Source organism: Convolutriloba macropyga, chromosome 9 (genome assembly GCF_964194025.1).
Source record: "Convolutriloba macropyga chromosome 9, txConMacr16.3, whole genome shotgun sequence".
Lineage (NCBI taxonomy): Eukaryota > Metazoa > Xenacoelomorpha > Acoela > Convolutidae > Convolutriloba > Convolutriloba macropyga.
The window spans coordinates 18,872,037-18,896,576 of NC_134476.1; the positions used below are offsets into that span (position 1 = coordinate 18,872,037).

General features: G+C 36.4%; 1 protein-coding gene across 1 annotated transcript in view; it reads right to left on the reverse strand.

Annotated features, from left to right (window-relative positions):
- Nucleotides 1-23,385, reverse strand: part of LOC142345655 (nuclear RNA export factor 1-like) — a 32,546-nt gene extending 9,161 nt beyond the window's left edge. Inside the window, exons 1-14 of the mRNA XM_075397851.1 lie at nucleotides 23,231-23,385; nucleotides 23,030-23,165; nucleotides 15,197-15,308; nucleotides 12,737-12,820; nucleotides 12,367-12,471; nucleotides 12,227-12,295; nucleotides 11,733-11,894; nucleotides 11,300-11,407; nucleotides 11,125-11,234; nucleotides 10,718-10,754; nucleotides 10,579-10,653; nucleotides 8,682-8,801; nucleotides 4,555-4,663; nucleotides 4,226-4,341 (exon numbers count right to left, since the gene is read on the reverse strand). Of these exons, the coding sequence (XP_075253966.1) occupies nucleotides 4,226-4,341; nucleotides 4,555-4,663; nucleotides 8,682-8,801; nucleotides 10,579-10,653; nucleotides 10,718-10,754; nucleotides 11,125-11,234; nucleotides 11,300-11,407; nucleotides 11,733-11,894; nucleotides 12,227-12,295; nucleotides 12,367-12,471; nucleotides 12,737-12,820; nucleotides 15,197-15,308; nucleotides 23,030-23,165; nucleotides 23,231-23,255 (1,368 nt within the window). The 5' untranslated portion in view covers nucleotides 23,256-23,385. The remainder of the gene's footprint in view (nucleotides 1-4,225; nucleotides 4,342-4,554; nucleotides 4,664-8,681; nucleotides 8,802-10,578; nucleotides 10,654-10,717; nucleotides 10,755-11,124; nucleotides 11,235-11,299; nucleotides 11,408-11,732; nucleotides 11,895-12,226; nucleotides 12,296-12,366; nucleotides 12,472-12,736; nucleotides 12,821-15,196; nucleotides 15,309-23,029; nucleotides 23,166-23,230) is intronic.
- Nucleotides 23,386-24,540: the final 1,155 nt, after the last annotated feature.

Below are 24,540 nucleotides of genomic sequence, written 5' to 3' on the forward strand. Positions count from 1 at the left end.
GTACAATTTTATAAAACAAAAATACATCCAGGTAGAAAGAGGCGTTGACTATATGAAATATCAAAAAGTTTCCATATGAAATTATTTTTTTACAAAAAAAACAGTTGAAAGATCCAAAAATGAAGAAATTAACAGAAAACAAGCCAAAAATTAACTAAAAATCAAGAAACATGTGCCAATTTTGAACATGGACCGCATTTTCAGGCTCTGCAAAACACCGTGGAATCAATTTCCAAGGTTGACATTTCAATATAGCATCGAATAAAAACTATTTCTACAAAAAAACAAATTACAAGCAAAAAAACTGGGCCACTTAGACGAAAAAACGGCTAAACACGGTCATTTATATGTGCTTTTCAGTCAACAACTACTTTTCAAAGTCAAAAAGGCATTCACTAAACGCAGCGCATGATCGAAAAACTTCTCTCGCACAGAAAAAAATTAGTTCACATGGCAATTTTACTCACTTTCGCTTTTAGGTCAAAACAGCGTCTGAACGAATAGTACTTCCGGTAAAAAAACCTTAAGAAAACCAATACTCCTCTTCGAGTAAAAAAAACCAAGAGCACACAGCTTCGCAGCTATAAAAAAGATATATTGGTCATGAATGTGACTAAGAAACAAGATGACAAGAGAACCCCAGAAGGTGCAAAACTCAAATTTCTAAAACGATTAAAAACCATAGCGTGAGTCATAAAAACCATTAACTGCCCTTTGATTAAATCAATAAACACAACTCTAACTTCCATTCAGTTGAAACAGCGAGATTAAATCAGAAATCAAACGTGACTTACGTGAAACAAAAAAATGTGATACAAAGGTAAAAACAAATCTGAAAAGAAGAGCTCCTAAATAATAGCCTTTTAAGAGGCTGACATCGGCTATCAAATAAACAGGGCGCCAATACAATCAAAATTCTAATTAACATAGCTGACAGATTGCCAGAAAATAGCCGCAAAAGATTCGTAGAAAAAAAATTCTCTTTTCATTGAAGGCTGATCTAATATATTTTGATTAAAAATCTGTAAAAGTTATTGCTGCCTCTATTAGCTGATCTCAAATAACCTTCATTTAGAGTGACACACACCCATTTGACATTATCTCTTTGAATTAAAGTAAATAAAAGTCAATTTCAAAGTGAGGAAGTCATTTTTGAGAGTGAGGTAAGTCAAGTGTGACCAAATTTAATAACGCGAATAACAAAAAAACTCGCTCCACTAAGAGCGAAAAATGACGTCACACATGCAATTCAGTTGAAATTGCATGAACGAATGATCAAAAAGTGGCTGTGACGTCATACGGTTTTAACAAAAATCAGGACGACGAAATAAAAAATGCTGAAATACAATTCAAAGAATTGAATGGAAAAATCAGACGTACTCTACCTGACCAGCCGATCAATTGAACAATGACAGCCAGAACACAAAAATCATCTCAAAAAATTGAGAAACAAAGAATCAAAACTGAAAAAAACATACTCATTGCTAAAACTATTGAAGATTTTAAACCTAAGGCAAAATATTTTCCCTTTAAAAATACATATTTCGAAAATATGTTAAAAACCAAATTTTGTTTCTGAAATTGGTCCAGTATTACATCTGCAAGACCTCAAAAATATTCATTGGCCCGTGAAGATCGATTAACTCGAAATTGACCAAAAAATTTAAAAAAAGAAATCAACTGCAAATTATAAGGAAATGTTGCTGAAAATCGTGATAACATAGCTGGCAAATTGCCAGAAAATAGCCGCAATAGATTCGTAGATCGGCAGTCTAAAAAAAACATTAAAAAAGACAGACCAAAAAAATTCGTCTTTTCATTGAAGGCTGATCTGTTATATTTTGATTAAAAATCTGTATAAGTTATTGCTGCCTCTATTAGCTGATCTCAAATAACCTTCATTTAGAGTGATACACACCCATTTGACCTTATCTCTTTGAATTAAAGTAAATAAAAGTCAATTTCAAAGTGAGGAAGTCATTTTTGAGAGTGAGGTAAGTCAAGTGTGACCAAAAATTTAATCACGCGCATGAACAAAAAAACTCACTAAGAGCGAAAAATGACGTCACACATGCAATTCAGTTGAAATTGCATGAACGAATGAACAAAAAATGGCTGTGACGTCATATGGTCGTAACAAAAATCATGACGACGAAATAAAAAAAACCAAGAGAACGCCAATAATAGCCTCAGCTATCGCTGTGCGGCTATTAATAAATATCTTCAGAATCATTTCTGTGTCTCTAGACGCTATCCAGTAACCCAATTCCAAGCTTTAAAAACTCATTGGCTCATAGATTGATAGGAAAAATTTTTCAGAAATTTCAAACTTCAAAAAATAGAAATTGGATCTTTTAAAATGTTGAAAGCCATTCAATAGCCCCTAGCAACTATTTATTAACATACTATCAAACCCTGGATGAGGTTACCCAGCTACTGAGGCAAGAAAAAATAAATAAAATTAATGTTTAAAACATGAAAAAAAATGCAAATTCTGTCACAAAACTTCTCAAAGTCGAAAGGTTAAATTGTTGAAAACAAATCCATTGGAACTAAAAACCATGCAGTAACTTTTTTATCAGAACGTGGAAGAGGTTTTCTTGCACTTGAGAATGGACGAATATCAAAAACTGACAAAAACTTTGGGAAACCATCAAAAATTGCAGATTCGAGACATTAAAACGTTAGAAACCATTCCATTGTTACTAGAAACTATGCCATGTCCTATTAACAAACTTCGAAGGAGATTTTCTGCTCCCTGAAGCTGGAAAAACCGAAAAAAATGAAAATCTTCAAAAACGAAAAAAAAACGAATTTTGCAAAAAAAATTGCTAAAATTTGTGATATTCAAATTTGAAACCTATTCCATGGCAACTAAAAATTTTTCAGTAACTTATTATCCAACCTCAAATGAGGTTTTCTGGCCCCTGGGACTCAAACAACTTGAATAATGACAATAAGTGTCAAAAAATATGAAAGAAATTGCAAGTTTTGTCAAAAAATGTTAATCTTCATGATGGCAGAAAGTTGAAAACCATTCCCTTATCACTAGAAACTATTCAGTAATCTATCATCAAACCCTGGAGGAGGTTTCTTGACACTTAGGGCTAAAAAACTCAAAAAATGACAAAAATTTCCAAAAAACCTGAAAAAAATTGCAAAAATTATTATCATTTTGTGTTTGTGTTTGTAGTACTAAAATATATAGATCATAAAACGGTCATAACAAGCAATTTTGTTTCACAAAAGGCCTGCATCAACTTTTAAAAACTTCAACCTTAGACTAATCAAACAAAAAACTCAAAAAAACATGAAAAATTGCACCATTTTGAGCCCAAAAACTCCTAAAAATGACCTTTTAACCTTAAATTAAGGCCATCCCAGCAGCTGCTCCACTATAAGCACTTGAAGGACTACTAAAGCCCACTTAGGGCCTCTAATGAAATTTAATGCCCGCTGGGCTTTACCTGTTTATCCCGTTTTTAAAGATCAAAGTCATTGAAAAATGTGTGAACACATCTTAAAAAAAACACAGCGCACCAATACAATTCAAATTCTTTGAATTGTAAAAAACCAAGAGAAGGCCAATAATAGCCCCAGCTATCGCTGTGCGGCTATTAAAAACAACCCAATTCTGAACAATCCAAAAAACAATAATGCAGAAAAATCAAGAGCACTGCAATATAGTTTTGCTCAGCTTACAGCTGCACAGCAATTATCAGAATTTAATGGATATAAGTGGATTACCTCCAAATTTGTGGTAACATGAGGATTATGTAGATTGGGACTGCAGTGTCATCAACATAGACACCACTTGTATAGCACCCGAAGAGGACAAAGGGTTCTGCATACAAGTTAGAGCATAAATCATAGCCTCTTCGGGGCCTTGAACGTATAACTAGGGCACGAGCGTACTCTTCTCAAGGCATTAAGTCCCTCTGGCAGCTTGAGAACCATGTGTAAAAATAAGCAACTTAAAACTGAAGTCAGGGGCATAACTTAGCGAACTAATTGTTTGTTATTTGGCAAAAACAAACTGACCTTTGTCCCACTAATTGCTCTCAAACGACAGGCGAGCAGTTGGTTTTGGTTGTAGCTAGCTTAAGTACAAGTCGGCTATCCTCAGAGAGCTAGGATAAAAGAGGGGGTCCAAGATTGCTCTTTAAACTATGACTATCTGGAGTATATCTATGATAGGAAGATCGTATCAGTCAATAATACTAACTGTTTCTAGCATCATGTCTATCCTGAACGAAGTGAGGTCGTGTTCTGTGTGAGGCATATCGGATAGACAGCTGAGGATTTTAAACTTGCCTTTGAACAAACACTGTTCTCTTGTACCTAAAATATCACAAACCTCAAAACTTCTAACCTTGAAAACATCGACGGCTGATTAGATTTTTCTGTTCAATATTTGGTTCGTTAAAATGCAATGACGCGTTGATCAAATGGATACAACTTTCAATAATTAAAATTCAGCTTTCAACTTGAAATTCAGTTTTTGTGTAACCAACTAGCATAACACCTCATAAAAATTATAACATTAATACTTACGTTCTTCCATGCACTTGGTGAGATTGCGGGTGTGTTTGAACATTTTATTAATCGCGAACTTCTCTCTGCTCGACTGGTCTCCAAAAAACATGCTCATGCACATTGTTGCCTAAATAAACAAACGGTCGTCACTGGATTACCGAAAAGGCCAAATATGATAGAGTTATCTGATCAGTACAACTAACCAAAAACATAGCCGGCAGATTGCCAGAAAACAGGCGCCGTTGACGCGCTAGACGCAAATCGGGATTGAAACAGAAAAAGAAATTGAAAATGACATAATTTACCTTAAGTTTTCATTAGTTTCAACAATTGTTCAAATTCAATGTGCAGTTTCAGTTAGATTCTAAACCTACACTTAATTCAGCTACTAAACTGAATGGTATTAAGCTTAATACTAATATCAGCTAGCATTCGCTCTAATGAATTTTGATAACCTAATGCACTATGACTTAATGACCGGGCTTTATCGGTTTATCCCGTTTCCTTTGATTTTGCTCTGTTGACATTAACAGTGTTCACTACATTGCTTAATTCAATTCGTGAAAGAATTTAGAATCCCTTCATTTGAAGGAGTGAGTGAGGTAAGTCAGCAGTCAAACGTGAAAATCGTAACTTATGTAAAACGAGAAACGTGTTCAAAGGTATAGCAAATTCGAAAAAAAGAGTGCCTATATAATAGCCGTTTGAGAGGCTGACGACGGCTATTGATCACAAAAACATAGCCGACAGATTGCCGGAATAGCTGCGAAAGAATAGACCTGCGTGCCATATAATATAGAGAAAGAAACAGATAAAGATCTAAATTGAAAAAAAAAATTGACGCCGCTCAAAAAAAACTAGGTAAAAAAATTCAGCGATAAATTAATTATGCTTGTTAAAATTCATTCCGCAGAAGCCTCTTATTGGGGACCTTTACTGCACAAATGAGTTCCTTTGACCTTAAACAAATTCAAATTAAACTTAAGTTTTAAAGTGCAAAAGTCAATTTATTGAGTGAGGTAAGTCACGTATGATCAAAATCTAATCACGCAAATAACCTAAAAACTTTTGCTGAAGCGAGTGAGAAATGACGTCACGCGCGCAAATGCCGTAAGTGAAAGGAAGAAGTCATTCAGAAAATTTGACTTTTTCAGCTGTGCTGTGTGAACAAATGTAAAACGAAAAAAGAGCGTCAGACGACGAAACAATAAAACCAAGAGCACCGCAATATAGCTTCGCTCAGCTTACAGCTTCGCAGCTATAAACAACGTTATTGTTTGTTAAACTAGTTATTACACCGTTAAACTAAATTAACTCAGGAAAAATGTACAGGCTCGTCCATTGCTAGTTTAGCATCTGTGAGAGTTATCAAGCTTGCACGTTCAGATTCATTGAATAAAAATAGAAAATTAAACATAACCGACTAAACGTCAGAAGAATTGCTCTCGAAGGACTAGTGGGAGCTCTAATCAATTGCAACCTGCTTCAGTTGGGGGGAGCGAGGGAACCTAAATGGGACTAAAAAGTTCAATAGTGGGCTTCAGCTAACTACATTAGAGGTTAACATATACCACTATAAAGATTTAAAGTGAAAAATGGCACTAGTTTCGGCGCACTTTTCATTTGACTTTTAGCAATAAATTGCCGCCAGTTGAATTCAGCTGCTTGAAATTGTGCTCGAGATAAATTTAGATCACGCTAAACGCAAAAATTCAAGGGCGTAAAAGTCACTCTAAAAGTTGAAACCGTCAAGCGAAAAATTTGCATAAAAAAGACATACACGCTTACAATAATTGCTATGAACTTCGTTCAAGAGCAATTTAAAATTACCTTTGCAGTAAAATTTCATAAATTTACTTGCTACTACCACCCCAATATCACACCACAACAATCGCAAATACAATTGCAAAGCAACTTTGAGCACAGCCGGCAGATTGCCGGAAAAAAGCCGCCGTTGACGCGCTTGATGCACATCGGGATTGAAACAGAAAAAGGAGAGATAAATTGACCAATTTTTTTTCTATTTCTTTCAGTGTCAAAAAGTGTTCTAATTTGGCGTGCAGTTTCGGTTGGATTCTAAAACAATACTTAATTCAGCTTCTAAACTAAAAGCTGATAAGCTTAATACCAATGTCAGCTAGCAAACACTCTAATGAACATTGATAACCTAACTCTCAGTGACTTAATGAAAGGGCTTTATCCGTTTATCCCGTCTCTTATCATCAAACTTAAAAAAATCGGTAGAAAACACCCGTTACTTGGCAGTGGACAATTGGGTAGAACAGATCAACCGAATTTTTTGCTGTATTTCTCAAGTTTTTAAAGACAGCGTGACAACAGTGAACATTTTTACCGTTCAACTAGGGTGACAATAACTCAGTTGACATGATCTCCTTGAATTAAAGTAAAGGAAAGTCATTTGAACGTGAGGAAAGTTGGTTTTGAAAATCGCGTGCGACCAAAACCTTAACCAAGCGAATGGACACAAAATACCGCTCTATTAACAGACCTAGGTAAGTATTTATGGGTATTAAAAAACTTCGACAAGGGAGGGATCCGCACCCCCGACCTCTAAATTTCGGCTTTCAGTCTCTTGAGATTTGCTATCGTAGAATCTCTTTTGTTCTAGCAATAGACTTCATTTCTTAATAAAAGCAATTTAGATCACGCAAAAATTAAAAAGTCAAGCGTGAGAAGTCGTTCGAGAAGTAAAATCAAGAATGTTCTGGAAAAACGCACAAAAACGGCCAAGCAATAATTTTGCATAAAAAGACACCTTTACAAGAATTGCTTCAAATTTCGTGACCAATTACAAACTACCCGAGTCACCGCTCATACATCTTTCTTTGAGTTCACACTGGGCCATATATGATTTTTAATATTCATACTAGATGACTCCATATATTACTACATATATGACTCCTGGTAATCATAATAGGTCATATATTATTTGTATGATTTCCTAGTAGACATACAACGGTCATATATGAAAAAAAATCATATAGAAATCATACAAAAAACTGAAAGCTAAAAAACTACAATTTTCGTTAAATTTTTTTTCAAGGTCATAAAGGAAATAATACAAGGTCATATATGGAGCATAAAACATTGACAGATTCCAAAGAATATAATGTAGACAAAGGGAAGTTAAACCTAATATTTCGTATGTGCAGTCCCCATTTTACTCTTTGAGTACAGTAAAACAATTACTTTTGATGTCATACGTATTTAGTTAATGATTTAAGTTAGAAACATACTTTTTCTTCAAGTTTCTAATAAATGAGCATTGGTAGGTATCACATAGAAAGATTTATGCTTTCATTTCGCTTCCATCTTTGCAATAAGTATTACTTTACAGGGTCTTTTGGCGGATCACAACGTGATGCCGGGGATTCATACAAGTGATACATCGCCGAAAAAATAAAAACGTAAGGTCACGGAAAAGAAAAGATGAATGATTCTTGGTTATCAAACTAGGATCATATATGATGTGGCAATCATACATGGATCATGTATGGTTTCTTTGGTTTCACACTAGGATCGAACTAAGAAATCAATTATCGACAGTATGAAATCATATGTGAACATGTATGAAATCAAAGACACCTCAACCCGGGTAAATAGCAGGTCTGACATCGACAAATGTGCAAAAGTATCTCAATATACACAAACTATACAAAATCTGCCAAGTAGAATTTCGTGCAATTGTTTTGCTGCACCTAATTTTATTCAAAAATAAAAACTTCAAGGAATCGGTAACAGAACTTTTTTGGCACAGAAAGTTAAAACAAAACTACAAAATCCAAATTTCAACGTAAGATTACTTATAAAAACCAAATAGCCTACACTCTTATAAACATTGGTTAATTCTCCGTCGTGTTGATAAACTGTTTTTTTAATGAACTTAGTGCGTTTCTTTTGAATTGCAGTTTCCGTCTTCGGAAACGCTTCATGTTGCGTAAACTAAAGCGGCGATAAATATTGTCTATTCACATGTAAAGCCAGACTTTGGACCAGGAAAAATGCTACTTCCAATAAGTGACCGAAAATTTAAAACCCCGTGGACAATTTTTAGTCAATCAAATGGAGAAAGTACCACGACCAATGGTATGCGATAATTTAAAAAGTTGACGGCCATCGCTAACATTTGTGTCGTATGCATCCATTAGGAAGTTTCCCCTGTCATCTTTGTCGAAAACTCCAAAGTACTGTTCAAGAAATCTGTACACTACACTTTTCACACCAGCATCGTGCACTACATTGCCCTGCAAACACAACATTACTACGCTCATTAACCAGTCATGCGCTACATTCAAAATGAAGGTCTTCAAATCTTGTACGAGGTCAAATTTAGTTTACTTCATTGCGTAATTAGCTCTGAAGCTAACTTGACATCAAACGGTCAGATGACAAAATGGAACAACATTCTAGTTTGAAATTTGATTTAATGCTTCTCGCATTTCTAAACGTGTTCTCAGTTTAACCAAAATATTTCAGTAGAGTTGAAGAAAATTTGTTAACAAAATTGGTACTGGTAAAACAAACCGGTTACAACTATTACATAACATTCGACTTTGCTTTTGTGTCGGCTTACTTTGCGTTCACCAGAAAAAACATACCCGGCAGATTGCCGGAAAATAGCCGCCGTTAATTCCAATAAGCATGATTGGGATTGAAAGAATAGAAGATATTGAAAAAAAAAGATTTTTATACAAAAACATTTTTTAAGTCCGATTTATTTTGATGGCATTTCGTAGTTGAACATACTTCTGTTTCTCAGAGAGAGGCTACAGGGGCTACTATCAATACGAATAAGTATAAGAGATGGTAACTAAGGCTTATAGGAACGACGTTCAAACAGCGGGCATCTCAAAAATTGGGCTTTATGGGTTTATCCCGTTTCTATTTCTGACTTCAATTTTTTATTCTGACTCTGTTCATTTTGAATTGCTTTGCTGAGCAACTGATGTTCAAAATCACTTTTAGCAGAATGAGAGAAGAGAAAAACTAGCCCAGAGAAGTCAAAAAGATATCACGCAAAATGTTGAAAAAGCGGCAAAATGAGGTAAAGCGAAACATTTTTTTATTCGACGAAGTAAAAAAACATAGCAGGACAAGTCCTGACGTACAATTCAAAGAATTTTCATTAACTAAACAGGAAACTAGACCTAAAACGGACTATGAATGGATTGGAAAACCATTTAGAAAAAAATCCTATCCAAAAAACTGAAAAAACAGTAAAAATCAAAGTGAAATTGCCGCATGTGAAATAAAAACCACTAGCGAGAAAGCGAAATTTTGTTCAAACACCGTTTTCTCACTCCAATTTAAATTTAGAGCAAAAAAATTTCACGCCGCAAAACCACTCGCTTTTTCGCTCCACTTCCTGTTTCGGCGTGACCAAAATCACTACTCCAATTTGACTTCAAAAATCATGAAAATGTGTGAACAGATCTTAAAAAAAAAGAAAAAGACAGCGCCCCAATACAATTCAAATTCTTTGAATTGTAAAACATAGCCGGCAGATTGCCGGAATAGCTGCGAAATAGACTTGCGTGCCGTAAAATACAGATGGAAAAAGATACAGAACTGAGTTGATAATAGTTATCGCCGCCGCCTATAAAACTTACAAGTTTATTTCAAAGGAGGTTGTTTTTGGGTGCAAAAAAATTTCCCTGTCGCTTCTCGAACCGGCGATCTCCGGATTAACAGCCAGTCGCCTTAACCACTCGGCTGTCGGTCCATACACTTTGTTTTCGTACAATCAACTTTGTTTTAGGAACAGATTCTGTTTCTGAATAACCGCAATTTAGGTCACGCAGAAAGCGTGAAATCAAGCGCGAAAAAGCCATTTAAGCAGTGACGAGACAGAATGTTCTAGAAAAAATGTAAAACGAAAATGAAGCGTCAGACGACGAAACAAAAAAAACCAAGAGCACCGCAATATAGCTACGCTCAGCTTACAGCTTCGCAGCTATAAAAAAAATAGGAGCGCTATAATAGCCGGCTGAGAAGATGAGGGCGGCTATTAAAAATACTAACCAAAAATTTAGGTAGTGTTTTAACGACCGCTGCATCAAGATCAAAACCAATGGTCGCTTTCACAGCATGCATGTCCTAAACGTTCCTTCCAGTTATAACAAATAATTTATAAATCAAAAAATATAAGACCAATACGAACCAGCATTTGCACATTGGGAAACCTTTTGTGAACGTCTCTGAAAATCGAAAATACACATTGACCCAATTCTTAGACAAAATTTACATTTTACAAACCAAATGTTCCGAGCAACTCAAGAGTGTTCTGCCGAAATGTGCTAAAACCTTATTTTTTTATCTGATTATAAACGGTATCCAGACACAATTCAAGGTTGTAGTTCCTTGGAGCCAAGACCACATCATCTATTGATCCTGGTCAAGGAACCCTTAAGGCCAAGATAGAGCTGACAAGCACACTCCGTTTCCGTACAACGTTGGAATCCCGGCTGAATCCACGATGTCTGACCCCAGGTTGCAGTCCTCAGATTCTTAGACCGGCTTCAATTATATCTTAAGATCTTAGTGAACAATAAATCGAAAAGGTTTTACTTGACGTAAGTTGATTGATCTTTGTAGTGTCTACAGAGAGGGTTGCCCTCCAAAATGATCTCTGTCAGCTTCAATTTCCTCACGGGCTCCAAATTGGATATGTCACTCATCTAGCAAATACATGTCAAATACTAACACACTCGACCACATGAAATTCATGAAGTTACAGACTAACCCGGTTATTAGATAGGTTTAATTTTGTGAGATTTGGCGCCTTAACAGGCAAGTCACTGTAGGGGAACATATTAAATAATCCATTTCCACTGAGGTCTAAAATCTCCAGCTGAAACAAGCAAAAAAATTAGGAGTGCTATTGTAATAGGCTGAGAAGATGAGCGCGGCTATTTAACATAATTAAAGCAACTTGAAGCGAACCTTGAAAACAATCCGGTTGATCAAAATTGGATTGAACCAAACAAAAGCAACACTCAAAATTTTTCTCACTAGTTGCTAGCTTTCACTTGAAATAGTTACTTCAAAATTCTGTTAAACTAGTGAATCATATTATTAGTTTTCAGTTTTAGCATCTTTATAGGCTCCAAAAATGGAAATGTAATTCGTCTATATAGAACAAAGGAGCAGCCCTAATTTACACAACATACCCGTACCTGTGGTATATAAGCTCCAATGATTTTGCAAACAGAGGTAGCGATAAACTTTTGCGCAATGAAGAACTTCTTTAACCCAACGCCGGGAGCTTCCTGCTTTTCCAAAAAGTTGGAGAGATCCAGGAATTTCATATCATGGTTGTAATGTTTATTCAACAGTTCCTGAAGCAGCCATACAAGTTAGACATGACATAACTTTGCAAATAACATCGATAAACATGCTTTACAGTATCTTGTCAAACATCCAATTATAGTATGCACATCATTTGAGTCAGATTTCAAAATGGTTGGTGGGTAGCAACAGTTTCATACGAATCCGAATTAAAAAAAAATCGTAAGTAAATGTATACGTTCAATTTGATCGGTATGGGAATTCATTCGGAAAAGAAATTATTTCGATAACTTTGCAGGTATCCTTGTGCATCTTAGCATCTGCCTGTTATATTTAATTCAGGCTTTATTCAATGTTTCCTTGTAACAATCTGCTGACTTACTTTAAGTTTTTCTTCATCTGCAGCTGGTAGACTCCGGTCTCCAAACCATGGCTTTTTCAATATTGCCATCTGAAAAGAATGCCAACCGTTTTTCATATGTCTCAGATGATATTAACCAATAAAACACCCAAGATACAAACCTTCCTCCCTTCTGAGTTTTTGAGGCTGCCAGATAACTTTTCCAGTTTGTAAGCGATAGACTCTGAAGTGACCACAAATTCAACGTGGTTGTCGTTCACGTTCACCTTAAAAATGGTCCACGTTTTGTCTCAGGAAATTAACTTAGGATATATACTGAAGCACAGATTTGTATGCAATAAAAATCCTATAAAAATCAGTATTCCATCACTTCAAATTATCAAAACTCACACATCGGATAAAAGTTAAGCTCTGAAAAGAATCCATACTTACATTAGTCATATTACGCAATTCAAAAGAATAAAACTAGTTGCTCAATTAATTTAAAAAAAACAATGACATGTAAGTCTCTGGTAAATCAATATATCTAACATTGTCTGCGTTGAGTGTGGATCCCACTTTTTGTTCAAGCGACTGCATCAGCTCCATTTGGTCCTCTTTTTGCGCGTTCATGACCTGAACAGAAGGAACTCTTTTTCCAATGATCAATTGACGTCTTTTGACAGAATGGAACAACCATCTAAGACTTTGACCAAAGGATCTTTTTGGCAAAACAGACAGCTCACAAAATTAATAACGAACAAAATTAATAATGAGCTCGAGCTAGCTATCTCGAGCTCAATTATGCCTCATAATGACGCTTTCATATCAATCTATCAAATGTCTAAACGGAAAACCTTTACCAACTTAATCGAAGAATAAAAATAGCACTACAGATCTTAGCACACAACAAGGAGGCTCGGTAATGTGCGTTTGCCCAATAAGGTTCCGACCACACTCATCCACATTTTTGGCATAATTGTCTACCAAATGAGGAATAGATAGAAAACCCCCAAAAATTCAAGTAATTTTCAAAAAAAAATGTGTATGAAAAAACATCGCCTCCAACGTAAAAAAAACTCAATGGAGTAAAAAATGCCGCATTAGATTGATAGGATCAGTCATAATTAGGAAAGCAAGTCAAGACGAAAAAGAAAACAAAGCAACAATAAAAACAAACATTATTTACATCCAAAACTTTACGTCCATTTAAAAAGAAAAACTTATTAACAAGGTCAAAATAGCGTTGTAAAGGTAGTAAAAAAATGGCTTACATTCTTAAAAACAATTAATTCTAAAGTACTGAAAACCATTAGATAGCAATTGAAAACATCCAACACGTTTATGATCACATATGCCTCTATAGGAGGGAATTAAGACCTGTCATTTTTCAATTCTTTATTCGGTTTCAAAAAGAACAAAGACAAAAAAAAAACAAAAATTCAATTAAACCTTGCGAGAAAACGCTGTCAAGCCGCAAAGTCATAATTTGCCACTCAAAATATGTTCAATTGAGCGTTCCTCGAACGCCAATAATGTGATATAGGACATCTAATTAATGAGAATTGGGAACCATAGACAGAAAAGGAGAAAAGGGCTAAATTAAGTGATAAGTTTGTATTTTTCGAAAACAATTATTTCCAAATTCATAAACGCCATTAGCTACAAAATGAAATAATTAAATAGGTTCGTCTATTTGTCCAAAGGAAGCGCCAAAGACCTGTAATTATTTTGTCGAATTTGTCCTACGTCTACAAAAAGAACGTCGAAAAAAGACAAAAATTAAGTTTATTTTTTGCGAAAAACTCGAGTCAAAGCCAGTAAATTCATAACGCATTCTTCAAAAAAAACATAAGACTTTGCACACTTGCACCTTCCCTCGAAACAAAAAATTTCATATGCGACCTGTAATTAACGGGACTAGGCAATAAATAGACAAAAAAGAACAAGAATGCGAAGTAAAAAGGCGTCTTTTTTATTTTTGAAAACAATTGTCTTCAAAGTCTTCAAATCAACATGCACAAAAAAATCAGTTGAGTATATATCTCCTCCCCCCCTCAAGAGTGGTCGTAACAAAAAAACCGAAGATATAGGCCAATTACTTTTGCCTGAAAATTCTGCTAAAACAACTGATTAAATCACACAATTCTTTTAAAATCAAAGGGAATCAAAATTTTGAAAAACTATACAACTATAATGACCCATTCGTCAATCAGTTGGCAGCTGCTTGGGTTGTGAAATATTTGAAACATCATTTCAGAAATTTGGCGGCGCTTGAAACCACCAGTTTCATTTCAAACTGTCAATAGATCCAAAACATAAGAAGTGTTGTCAAATCTAGTAATCACTTCAAACAAACGCCTAGAAATAATCCCAAACGGACATAGCGCAAAACGTTAAATGATGTTCGAGAAATAGCACTTCAACCAGAAACAATCAACGAACGGGAAAATTGAATTCAATATGCCAGCTCGGATAAGGAAATTTGATTTCCTGTCTTTTTCCAAACAGCTTTATATAATGCCCCCTATTAATTTTCGTTAATGGTGCCTTCAATGACCAGGAATACAGCGACCATTCAATTCGCTGCAGGGCAGATTTGAAACATTTAAAGTGTTAAAAAAACTAAGTTCACAGATTGCAGCAACAAATATCTATGAAATTTTTATTTAAAACGAAGCATCTTGAAATCAACTTTCTTTGAGTTAAAAAAGAAGAGATGTTTTTAAAATCATCAAATGTTCTTCAAATTATCAAATCGGTCCTTATCATAAAATTTTAATGATGTGTTAAAAACATCGTACGCCTAATAGGGTACTTTCTTTCACAAAAGGCACTTCTACATTTAATGCATTATCATTGACGTTCAATTTTTAGGATAGGTTCCTCAAAGTGCATGAGCTCAGAAATTTGCAATTAAATTGGGCTCATTCGAGACAATAGCAGTTTAGAAACATCGAGGATCACTACTATAAATTAACAGAATTTTTTAAGTAAAACAACTTGACTTACTTTTATTGAGAACCCCAACGGCTTCAACGACTGTCGATTGTTTGTTGTGAATGACCCCCCTCCTCTATGTGGCCCAGGAGGCCACGAACTTCTGCCACCCCTGCTTTTAGAACTAAAAGGAATTGGCATCACATTCTACAGAAATTTGATAAGTTGCGCTAAAATAAATGCAAGTGTTCGAAGATTCAAGTGTCAATTTTCCAAATTCGAAAATATCTTGTTGCCATTATTTGATAAATTTATCACCAGTCGAAAATAAAGAATTACAATACCAGACAGCTAAATTATAAAAGAAAAAGAATTACAAATAAATTACAATATTCTAAAAAAAAATAAAGTCCTTGTAATGGATAAAACAAACATTTAATATATCTGGTAACTGCAAAACATATGAAGAAACATATTAAAAGGAGTGAACAATAGTCAATCGTGAACAATGGTAAATAATGAATTTTCGGTTGGTTTGTTTTTCGCAGCAACCGACACCATATGAGGCAGAGGCAACAGCTACGGCAGACCCAAACTAATCTTTGCCGAAGGACGGAGATGGCGCCAGCGCTTTTTCTGATATTAGCCCGATCTGTTTGCAAATTTTGTTGCTGTAGTTCCTGCGCTGTCAGTGCGTGTAACCACTAGCTGTTGAGTCGTGCTATGCTCTACGTCGAACCCGCATAAGAAGTTCTCTTCGGTGATCGTTATTCAGTAATTGATGGCAAAAGTTTTTCGTATATGTGAGATTTAACTTTACGAAGAGGAGGCGAGGTTTTGGTGCGGTTCGACATAGTAACGAGAATTTGTTTTGAATTCCCTGGGTGAATCATGAATGTGCATTCTGTCAAATATTTCTGCCACATTTTTTGCAGATTACTTTGTCAGCTTTTGCGTATTTGCAGATAATTCGTTTAAAATTGGTCGATATAAACTGAGAATGCTTCATATCAACAAAAAAACCGAACGCAAAACACGTATACCACCTGTGATTTCAACCTAAGTGTCCTGAAACAGTTCAAGCGCTCTTTTCTTTAGATGTGGTTTCTTAGCTTGCATTTCGGAGCGTTTAAGGTATCCAAATGAGAATTATGCTTATTTAGCTTATGAATTTAGCTTTATTAAAGCACGACACAATGAGAGGGAGCCTGCGGCATTGATATCGGCAATCTTTTTTTTTCCAATTATCAGAACTGTGTAGTTCCAGTCTATTATTGCCATTCAATTAGATTCACCAATCAATTACTGCAACCAATTAATTTCCGATTATTGATTGCAGTAATAGATGTCGAAATCACCAAAGGCACACGAGTTTTAGGCGATGTGATTAATGATAGCTAATCGTGCGCTGATTTTGCTCTTGCTTCCTCGCATAAATATACGTATATGCTTGAGAAACCCATCATTCGCGCAAACATCGCCACAGAATGCGTACAGGTGCTTAACCAAAGACAACCAAAACACTTTCCTACCTCAACCGAATAACGCCCGCCTTAACCGACGCCCTGATAAATTGGAAACAACTCTGAATGAGAAACATACCAGCCACGACCGGTCTCGAACCCCCGGATGGAACCCTTCGAAGTACTAACGCCCTACCCTTGCGCCCTGGTGGGTTTAAACATAGCTAACACGACTGCAAGTACAAGTGATTACGTCCACTCGATTGACCTCTTCAACCCCCAAACCACAATGGCCCTATCCAGGCTAAGCTTGTACAAAATTCTTTGCAACAGGACAAAAATGGCCCGAGTTAAGGAAGAGAGAACAACGCTAGAGTCTAAAACAAGCAAGGAATCAACAGATAACATACTCCTTAGAATTCGCTTCATAAAAGAGCACCTCTAGCTGGCGAAATGCTCTGCCACTTAAAAAGTACAATTTCGGCCTAACCAAGTTGAAGTTTTGAGTCGGACTACACTTACAATATGGCCGCGAGTTAACGAACAGGCCAAGTACATGAACATGTGGCGAAAATCACGCAAGTCCTCCGCTATGCAAAAGGCGGGTGCACTCACTCTCGCCAAAACCAAATCCGAGACACGTTCGCGAGCTTGATGAACGAGGTCTGTTATGATGTCAAAACAGAGCCACAGCTTCAAGGATAATCCGGAATTATTCTGTTTCCCCCCCCCCCCCCCCAGCTTAGTGGGCTTATATTTTTTACGTCCCCCAGGAACACGTGCTATTTTCGTAGACAGTAACGTGCTATACAACAACATATAATTTGTAACTGGGGGGAGGGCGTAAAAAACTGGGGGGCCGGAACAGGATAGATCCGATAATCCTTTCCACACAAAACCACAAGCAGTTTTCAACCCCCTCGCATCTTTGCCCAAAAACCATCAAGGATGCCTGCTTATATCACAAACAGCTTAAAAAACTATTTATTATTATTAAGGCTTTGTGACAATTTCACGGGGAGTATAAGTCCCGAATTTATAACATAGAATTTGCACGAAAGTTCTGGCACAGGCACAAAAAGATCCAACTACAGAAATTATACTCAGCCCAGTTTTCATTGAAAAATTTCCACATTAATTCTAGAAGTCTTCCTTTCAAATTATTGTTGTCGAAGAAGTTAATTTTCCTTTGGATGATGTTCAGCCGAAATCCAGTTCTATACCAAAAATTGAGTCTCTGCGCTTCGTATTGAATCTGTGGCAGTATAACCCTAGATATTCTTCCGGCCCATTGAATAACATAAAAGTTGCGCAAGTCAACATCGTACCTTCCTGACACTAAGCTGCTAAAAAGTAGATCTTTTAGGACTTTAGAGTAGTGTGGTGGCAGTATATTGCTTTGAACAACAGCTTCTTTGTGTCAATTTCTGTTTGTCATCTATTTCATGACCTTTTTATTAAACCGCTCTAAAATTTGATACTCGTTTCGATAGCTCCCAGCATTCAGATGCAAACATTATTGTCGGGCTTATAATAGCTCTATATAAGTGAACCTTCTTTTTCATGTAAATTCTGCAGCTGGTGTTCCTTCGAATGAGATAAAACGCCTTCATTGCTGTCGCTATTCGATTCCGCACATTTTCTATCCAATTTAGGGTGTCGACTATAGTTAGCCCAAGATCTCTAACGGCCCTCTCCTCTTGGATCAATTTTTTTTCTAGAGAGAGTACAACCTCCTCGACACGACTCCCGAAAGCAAATTGTGTGAAAGAGCACTTTTTAAAATTGAAAAGGAGGCTGTTTTGGACACTCCAGTTGTGGAGATTGTTTAGATCAACTTGCAGCTTGTCTAGACTGTCATTTTTGGAACAATGGATTAGTTTAAATCATCTGCAAACAAGAGTGCCAGAGACAAAAGGACTACATTTGGCAGGTCGCGAATGTAGATCAGAAAAAGGATAGGTCCCAGTACAGAGCCTTGAGGAACTCCGCAAGACACTAGACGTTTCTCAGATAGGTAGCCGTCAACATTTACGCTTTGTGTTTTGCCAGTCAGATAATCTTTAATAAGTAAAAAGAGACTTCGTGGTATATTCATCCTTGCTAACTTCATCAAAACTGAATGCTTTATTTTGTCAAAGGCCTTAGAGGAATCAAACAGCAGTAGGAAACAGAACTCTTCTGATGCACTAAGATTTTCAAAGATATTGGACAGACTCAAGATAAGCTGCAGGATTACAGACCTCCGCGGTACAAAACCAAATTGACAGGATGTAATGCTGTTCAACAAATGTTCTGAGAAAAACTTCAAGAATAACTTCTCAAAAACTTTGGATATGACGGTGAGCAGTGTAACAGGTCTATAATTTTTCACTTCACTTTTATTACCATCTTTGAAGATTGGTGAGACCAAACCATGCTTCCATGAACCGGGAACACTGTGTAACCTTCCAATATTGTTGAACAGACTTTTAATCGATTTGGAAACAGTTTTTGCAGTTTTCTTAAGCAGAATTGGGGGAATGCCATCTGCGCCTCTACTTTTTGTGACAACCAGCATTTCCAGTTCTTTGGTGATCTCCTTCTCGGTAAAATTTATTTTCTGTCCACCAGCTTCGAGAAAAGGTGGAGCATCAATCTGTTCATGACTTTCATCAGTAACTACTGTTGAGAAATACGTGTTGAATAATTCTGCTTTTTCTTTCCTGTTTTGTGCAACGGAATTCCAGTCGAGATGTACAATTTTTGGTGGGAATTTCTCCTTTTGGAAACTTTTCAAATATTTGAATATTCTAGATCTGTTTCTGCTTGAAATTAGTTCTTCGTCCTATTCTTGTCGGTCTCTTTCTTGCAGTTTAGTACAATGCTCTTCTAGTTCTAGTAATTGGGTGGCTAGGTAAGGAGAGAAATTCACGCAACGTTCCGATTTACGTCTTAGTGTCCTGAATTTGTTTAATTTGTGCGATGTTTCAGATGATACCCACGGCGGAAGTTCTTGTCTCCGTCAAGTTCTTCTAGGCGTAGTTTTTTCTATCAGATGAAAGATCCATTCGTATCACAAATCTGTGTTTTTATCTATGCTGCTGTAACAGTAGGGGTCAAAGGGATTGTTTGCAATGAGCTCAATTAGGTAATCAAAATCACAATTGCAATAGCTATAGTATACTTCTTGTTTCTTTTGAGGCTCTCTTGATGTACCAGTTATTTCGATTTGTGTCGGAAAATGGTCAGAGTAGTCTTTTAAATCGTCTAATCTATTGATTGAAGTTATCAAACCTTCATCATTGGCTAGGACTAAGTCTAAACGGGATAACTTGCTGTTGAAACTAATACATTGCTTGAAATTAGCGTCGATATTTTTGTTTACAAAACAGTCTTCATAAGCATCATTTGATTGGTATATGTCCCAATCTATCCCGGGTAAGTTAAAATCACCAGCAAAGAGAATTTTTTGATTAGCGAAAACTGATAGAAGGCAAAAAATAGCATCAATATCGCTTTGTTGAGATCAATAGGGGCTTCCTTTTGGTGGGTTACAAAAAAAGCTATTACGGTTGGGTCAGGTTGGTTTAGTTTATTAACTACCAGGGATTCTTGAATTGTCTCTGAAAGGTGGCGAAAATCTACTTCAGTAAAGCTGACGTTGTTTGATACTGCTATCAGACATCCTCCGTGCTTAGATATTTCGTTCTTTGACTTTCTATCAGACCTAACTACATTATATTGAGATATGAGCAGTTCTGAGCCCTTGATGTCGCTTGTAAGCCATGTTTCGGTTAGTAGTAACAAATCAAATGAGTGTTTCAAGACAAAATCAACTAGTCGCTTTTGTAGATTAAGTAAGCTCCTAACATTTAGGAGCAGCTTGAGCGAGCCTCTTAGTCAGAAGCCGTCATTTTCAGATTCAGGCTGAGGTATGTATTTTCTTTTCCTACGCTGGACTTCAAGTCTTGAGGCAGGTCCCCTAATGGAATACACGTAGCGCTTTGCATTTTGGCCGTCCTTTTCGCGTGCCTCAGATAGCTTCAACTTTATGAGCTCTCTCGTTTCTTTAGAGTAGTCATGGGAGACGCCAATTCCTCTGTAGGAAGGATCTGCAGTTTTCAAGTTTTTAAGGGATTTGAAGATTTCTTCTTTCTCAGTGCTGTCTCTCAGGACAATTTTCAGAGGTCTATTTCTTCTGATTTGATCTGTTGGCGAGGGAGGTTCGCCAAACCTTATAGCTTTCTGTATTTCAGGCAGATTGCAGCTTAGACCGTTTATACAAAAATCGGAGAAAAACTCGATGTCGTCTTTTTGTCTATTCTCCGGGCTATCATTTGTGCTTTCCGGTACTCTAAAAAGTCCGATGTTTTGTTCCCGTTTTTCAATCTCAATTTTTTCTCATGCTGCTCTAGTTTCTCGCATTATACTTCGAAAATTTGGAGTGTGGTAAGTTGCTTTAGGCAATGCTGGCTTCTCTTGGTTCTCAATTAGCTTATCCAATTTTGCCTCGAAGTTATTCTGCAGAAGTTTTATTTTGATCTCAATCTCTTTCAATTGTTTTCGGCAGACCCTGTATTGTAGCACTATTCTCCATCATTTTTTTCTCAATTTGTGTTACTTTTGAATGAATCTCAAAGTTTTGATCAGTTCCTTTCAATTTGCTTTCTGCACTTTCTTGACAATTTTTGCATAAACAAATTAAACCACTTTGCTTTGTTAGCGAACTTAAAATACTGGCAGCTATACCAGAACACATTCCTGAATGATACCATGTGCCACAGGCAAAACACGAAAGACATGAGTCCTTACATTCGCTTTTAAATTCTCCGCACGGATACTTGGTAGATTGATTTCTAGAGCGTGTGCCTTCAGGCATTGTCGCAAGTACAAATCCTCAAACCTCGCCTCCCCCACCAAAAAAGGATCTAGAAGGCTCAGTATGAACACAGAGTACTTACTTAAGATGCCTGTTGTTTCTTTTTCTGTCGTTTCTTTGAGGGCTTGTTCTTTTTGGGTACCTGCCTACGCTTTTTGAAATGCATGGGACCAAAATTGTCTAGTTCAGCTCTTTTCTTCCAAACCACAAACAGTAGACATGCTTCGGATTTGACTGACGGATGGAGCTGACTTAAATCGTTAATTAACGTGGCGTTCTTTCTATTTCGGTGTGATGAGCTGCTTGAATGCTTCGATAACTACGATTCCAGTTGACCTCAACTGTCTGAGAGCCTGAGGAGCTCCAAAACGTTGAATATAAACAATGGCTTCGATACGGGTTTTGTACTTTTGGAGAATTGATAATAATTCTGATATGGGACAGGCTTCTGTTTTCTTGTGAGGTGTTAGCGTATTATTGATAACGCCGTGCCAAATCACTACTTTTTTGTTCTTTTAAGGGCACCTCCTGCGTCTAGGTAGGATTGCAAAACTTGGTGTTTGATTGGGTTTCTTGTATTGAAGCTCAAACCACCAAGATGATAGAAGCTTCCGAATAGTGGCCTCTTCTGTTGATATGGGAGTCCTTGAATCGTATTTCTCAGTGAACTTGCACCAATGATATAAACCGTTTCATAAACATACAATGCCGGCTACTGAAATCCTCTCTGATAAGAGGCTACCCAATTCCAGTTGTCCGGACTTTCAATCAATTCAATATTTAATAAGCCGAAAACCAAATTACGAGATCCGCTTCATCGCAGTTAAAATTAGTTTTTTCAATCCTCTAGTTTTTGCATGCACTGGTGGTGCTGGCCCCTACGCCACCAAAGTGATGGAAAAGTAAGCCGAAAAATAGCCGACAAGAAAAACGAACGATACTCAGACACCATTTTTTTAGTCCCAACAAAGGTAAGTTTCGCACTCCTGTGAAGCTGTCTCTCATGTCTCAGAGGATGTAGAGCCCTCAAAAAGTCATACACACCCGCCGATTTTTCTGTGGTTGATTGTTGAAGAAGGAAGGCTTCACGGTTCATAATTGACTCGCCTATTCTTTGTTTTATACTTGACTACCTCCGATTTGTTTCACTAATTGTACTGGACAATGCTAAAAGCACCTATTTGATTCAGCTTAGGTCAATGATCTTCGCTATAAATCCATTACGCTAGCCTTCTGTTTGACAATGCTATGAGCAAATAATTGATTTCTTAAATCTTGTGATGCTTCATTATTTCTTAATTTACATTTTTTTAAAATAATTTTTCCAAATCCCCCCTGCGGTTACAAATTCATTGGAGGAGCTATCATGGTAAAGGCGAAGGATCCAAACCCAAACTTAATTCAAACTATTTAAGAGATCGGAACAAGATCATCGCGAATTTTATCGTAAGAGATAAAAGATGGGTTTGAGTTACAAAAATTAAAAAAACTGCATACTCAAAGCAATCTCCGGGTGCAGGTAATAGTTTCAACAAATCATTAAGTGCTTATAATATTGCTTGACAATAATATCTCACTAACCCAAAAGAGCCTCTTTTAGAAATTCCATGCCCTTCTCTGTTAAAATTTGGACGATATCCTCCATACTCGTCACTTTGACCACGAAAACGATCCCCTGAATTATTGAAACCTCTGCCTTTTCTGTCATCGAAGTTGCCTACAAAACCATTTAAATCGCATGAGACGTTGAATTCCAACGGTAGAATTTCTAATTGATACTACCTCTAAAAGCTCCACGACGCGGCATTATTTCTGAAAAGAAAATTTAAACTTAAAAATTAACAAATGCATGGACAAGCACCAGTTTTAATAGACCGAAAAAATACATGATTTCAATAATGGTCAGCATGTAAAATTATCCACGCGTTATTTTATTTTACATCTTTCAGATTGAATACAACCGATTGATTTCACCACGTTCCCCAAAATTCCAACGTTTTCCCTAAAACTATTTATTGTAGTTGCTGTAAATGTCAAGTGGCTCCAGGCCATGAGTCTAAAACGTAGTTCCCTTATCTCGGCAGAATTGACAATCGCATAGCTTTCTCCGTGCAGACATTTGACTCAGAAAAGTGCACATGCACAAACTTCCGTGATCAGTCACACAATAAAAAACTCTCTACCACAATACAATTTTCTTCGATAGGGGCAATCTTTTTTTTTGAAACATGTAAATTACTCAGACTATAACCCTAAGGTTAGATATCTACATGCTCTAAAATGTTAAATAAATTAATCAGCATTGTTATTAATATAGTAATCTTCAAATTGTGGCTGTTCGTTTTTATAGGTAAAAATAGGATTTGAAGGCTCCTATTTGTCTATTAACGGGTACTTTCCTGTGTTGATCGAGCAAAAACTCGGTTAAAACATTTTTAAAACAAGTTTTACTGTTAAAAGTTCTTATTGAAGAGGGCAATTTGTTCCATTTTTGAACGCTTTTCAAGATTAAAGATTTGTTATTCCACTTCGTTTTCGTTTTCTTTTTTATAATAATTTGATTTGTTCTGTTGTTCTGTCTGGCGTTATGGCGACTAGTAAACATTTTAAAATTTTCGGATGTTTCCCATTGTTTTATATCTGTTTGTAGCTTCATTAGCCTAACTTTTGAGATAAACAATTCGGCTGGTAGGATACGATCCTTAATGAGAAGATCAATGGAGTGGTCAAATTTTTGACGAAAATAACAAACTTTTATTCCCCAGTTAATTTGCCTGTTTATGCGGTTTATGTTTTTCACTGTAAGAGTTTGGAGGAAAACTCCACTGAAAGAAAGATGAGAGAGTACAACTGATCTTACAAGATACAAAGAACGAATTGCATTAGCCATTTTGCTTAAAACTGAATTCAGGTGATTTTCAAAGGTTAAGTTTGAATCAATTTGTACTCCCAGATAACGACATGCATGAGCTGGTTTGATAACCTCGCCTTTAAAAGAAATTTCTGGATCCGAATTAGTATGATCTGTAAAGAATAACATCTCTGTTTTATCAGCATTTAATGTGAGTTGATTCTCTGTCAGGTATTTGTCT